The 3,613-nt window shown below is 42.0% G+C and overlaps 1 protein-coding gene across 1 annotated transcript; it reads right to left on the bottom strand.

The window, feature by feature from the left end:
* Positions 1–1,943: 1,943 nt before the first annotated feature.
* On the bottom strand, positions 1,944–2,891 carry LOC146806149 (olfactory receptor 52K1-like). Its single transcript, XM_085623868.1, has one exon. It carries the CDS (start codon positions 2,889–2,891, stop codon positions 1,944–1,946), a length of 948 nt encoding a protein of 315 aa, XP_085479994.1.
* Positions 2,892–3,613: the final 722 nt, after the last annotated feature.

The raw sequence follows: 3,613 nt of genomic DNA, 5'->3' as shown, positions 1-3,613 counted from the left end.
CAACCCTCCAAAGAGCCCCTAATCCTTCAGGGGGCCCTCATTCTGCCCAAGGCCTATGTATATCTGTGAGATATTGGAGAGTTAGGGGCCCCTCATCACACTCTGTAGGGTGTCCCCATAAATGTGTGTTACGCCACTGATTAATGCTTTATTCCTGTGGTAGTATTATCTGTGCAGATTCAATACATTCCATGCACTCTCTGTTTGCCCTTTTAGTCCCTCCTACTGCAGGACCAACCTTGACTACTCTTCACCCACTTGTTAGATTCTCCACTTTTTCCACTTAATGAGATATAATTTCTCCCTCAGGCTCTGTGCCACTGTTTGCATGTGCTTGTGTGATGGTGAAGCTATCAGCTTTCACCGTTCAGACTGAATGTGTAGAGGATTGGAAGACGGAACATTGGCCCTTGCTTCTACCTAAACCAGAGAGGGACAGCCAGCATCAATGGTATTGCAGCTGGGTTCAATCTTTCAGTGAAGCTCCATAGAAGGGGTGCTCCTGTCTTTGAGTGTCTTGCCCCAGTAACCCCGAGTCTGTGCTACTGGAATGAATCAGGAATCACTGGAAAAAAAGATGGAAAGGTATTGTGTTCTTCTACGCTCTAGCATTTCTATGGTACTTTGCTCTCGATGGAAGGGTCCAAAAATCACTTTCTGGCTGATTGAGTAATTAGTTACTTTGCCTGTTGTGCCTGGTTGTGTAAGGCTATTGGTTGTGGTGTCCTCTATCAGCATGATTTTTGGTGTCATACGTGGAGCGTGGATGTGTACCCCACACTTGGTGCAGCATATGTAGCAAAGATTTGCCCATGAAGCTGTGTGTGCAGAGAGCCTGTGGGATAATTTCCACAAACTGTGTTATGTGTAGTCTCTGAGCCAGTTCAATCCTAATTTTAGGAACAATAAATGGTTTTCTTGAATACATACCAACTAATGCTGGTCTATGTTCTCTTTGGGAATATGTTCCAAGTCTTGTACATCTGGGAAAAGGAGGTCCTACCACGAATGAAGGTTCGTGGAGATCAATGAAAGGCCCCCAGAACGTACAGTATGGGATCTAACCCTGAGCAAAAGAGGCACAACTAGGGAGCAATATTAAGCCACCAGCATTCAGTTAAATCAGGCCCCTTGGAGGCACATTGCAACATTGACTGGTTTTGTATCCTACAATAAGCATGCTCACTTTGCCACCCTCAAATGATGGGCAGGACCTATATTAAAAAGAAGAATCATCTTTAACAGGGAGTTTTCACAGTCCCCAGAGGGCCTTTTTGTTCCTGATGTGGCGTTTGGGGTGAGAGATTCAAAGACAGTGCTCTGAAACACAAAAGGCAATATTACCTTGCTTCCTAGTTGAGCTTGATGAGGAACATAGTTTTGTCTGCTTAAGAAGAAACCCTTGCTCAGTATGTATCTAACTATGTATGTAGCATTTGAATTATGTAAACCTAGGTGGGAGGCAGCACTGACTTGTACAAAGGCAAAAGCAAAGATACAGACACACAATCCCTTGAGTGCTAGTGTGGCTTTGTATAAAAACAAATTTGGCAAGTGCACTCAATTTTGAGCCACACAAATTTTGCTCAAGAATTCTGTGACTGTATTCCTACCTAGGATAGATTAATTGTGAGATGTCCTTACTCTAAGGCTTTATTCTGTTGCTTTCTACAGAGTCTAAAGTCTTCCAAGTCCCTGCATACAGAATACATATATACATACATATATACATACATGCATACTTACATTTTGAGGAATGTGGCATGTCCTGGTTTATAGCAGGACAATTGTTTTTTATGGGCAATTGCAAGGAGCTATATTCTGACATGTTTACCAAATAACACAAGTGCTACTTTCTTTCCCATGGGTATGATTTTCAAGCCCCAACTACCTAATTTTCAGATGTGAGTCTCATGGCAACATATCACTGGAAACAGGTGCTATCAAAACTTCCTGTTGCAATGGAACAACTTGAGCACAGATATCCGTATCTGCTTTGTTTTGACCCCATAAATGATAGGATTGACCATGGATGGTCCCATGAGATAACAGTTAGCCAGCAGTATGTGAATGTGAAGAGGTACATTGTGACCAAACCTGTGTACTACAGATGTGAGTGACACTGGCACATAAAATGTTAAAATAGCACCAATATGTGCTGCACAAGTGCCAATCGCCATCATGCGTTCTTCCCTAGATGCCAGGCTGAAGACAGCCCGAAGGATCATTATGCAGGACAGAATGATGAACAACAAGTCCAAACCAACAATAAGTGAAACTAGAGCCATGCCATAGATGTTATTGAAGGTGGTGTCCGCACATGCTAGCTTTACCACAGCCATGTGTTCACAGTATGCATGGTGGATAAGATTGGAATCACAGAAAGGCATCTTCTTGAGAAGAAATGGAAGAGGAGATATGAAGACTACAGCTCTAGTTATAACAGCTAGACCGATTTTTCCAATAAGAAGGTGGGTAAGAATGGATGAGTATCTCAACGGATTGCATATGGCAACATAGCGATCAAAAGCCATTGCCAAAAGCACTGATGACTCCATGATGGCAAAGGAATGGAGAAAGAACATTTGGATAAGACAGGCGTCAAAATAAATTTCTCTTGAGTTAAACCAAAGTATGCCCAGCATCTTTGGCATTGTAGATGTGGCAAGAACCAAATCAATGATGGACAACATGCAGAGGAAGAGGTACATTGGCTCATGGAGGCTGTGCTCTACTTTAATAACGTAAAGTAGGGTGATATTCCCCACAAGTGCAATAGTATATGCTGAGCAAAAAGGAATGGCAATCCAGGGGTAGAATTCTTCAAGGCCTGGTATGCCCATAAGAATAAACATGGAAGGTCTGAAGATGCTGATATTTGTATCTGCCATGATCCTCTGAAGAAATACTTTGTTTTGGAAGATTTCCAGAAGTTATTTTTCCTATTAAAATGAGTTGGAAAAATATAATTAGTACATTTATAGACATATACATGAATAAGATGCTATAAAAAAACATAGGATCATATTTATCAGTTTTTCATTCAACCAAACGCAGCAAGACAACCTGCTGCGCTGCGCTGTGTGAAAGGGAGAGGAAGGGACACCTTCCTGCACAAAATAATAATGAGATGTGTTTTTCTCTTTCTGGGTGTGTTCCAGAATGCAGCACACTAAGGTAAAGGATACTACGAGGAAAATTAAAGATATTTCTCCTTACTGTGCCTCCCATGGAAGGGTGTAGCATTTTGATGCAGTATCAGGTTTACCAGTTTTGGAAAATCTGGGAATGCACCAAAATCCATGGGTGGAAACTGGCAAATACCCAGCCTCCACCCATGGATTGCCTTCACAGGGTAGAATAACACAAGGCAGCGACTTAGGCTGCCTTCAATTACTCAAGATTTACTAAGCATCGGAGGGCCACGCAAGGTGGCCTTGTGTTTGCTTGGTCAATCTGACTTAGGTGCTGTGTTACCTGTGCGACACCATTCAAGGGAAACACATTACAATGATGAGTCTCATCCATAGTTAATTATCTGGTAACACACTACTGTTGTTTTTAGTATGAAATAGTTGGAAAGATGAACTATGCTTTCTAACCACAACTTCAG

This window comes from Triturus cristatus, chromosome 8, assembly GCF_964204655.1.
Source record: "Triturus cristatus chromosome 8, aTriCri1.1, whole genome shotgun sequence".
NCBI classification, from domain to species: Eukaryota; Metazoa; Chordata; class Amphibia; order Caudata; family Salamandridae; genus Triturus; species Triturus cristatus.
Note: the sequence above shows the minus strand (reverse complement) of the source record. Positions and strands in the feature narration are given on the sequence as shown.

Excerpts from the sequence above, each read along its gene's own strand:
- LOC146806149 (XM_085623868.1), bottom strand. The coding sequence starts at position 2,891 with ATGGCAGATACAAATATCAGCATCTTCAGACCTTCCATGTTTATTCTT.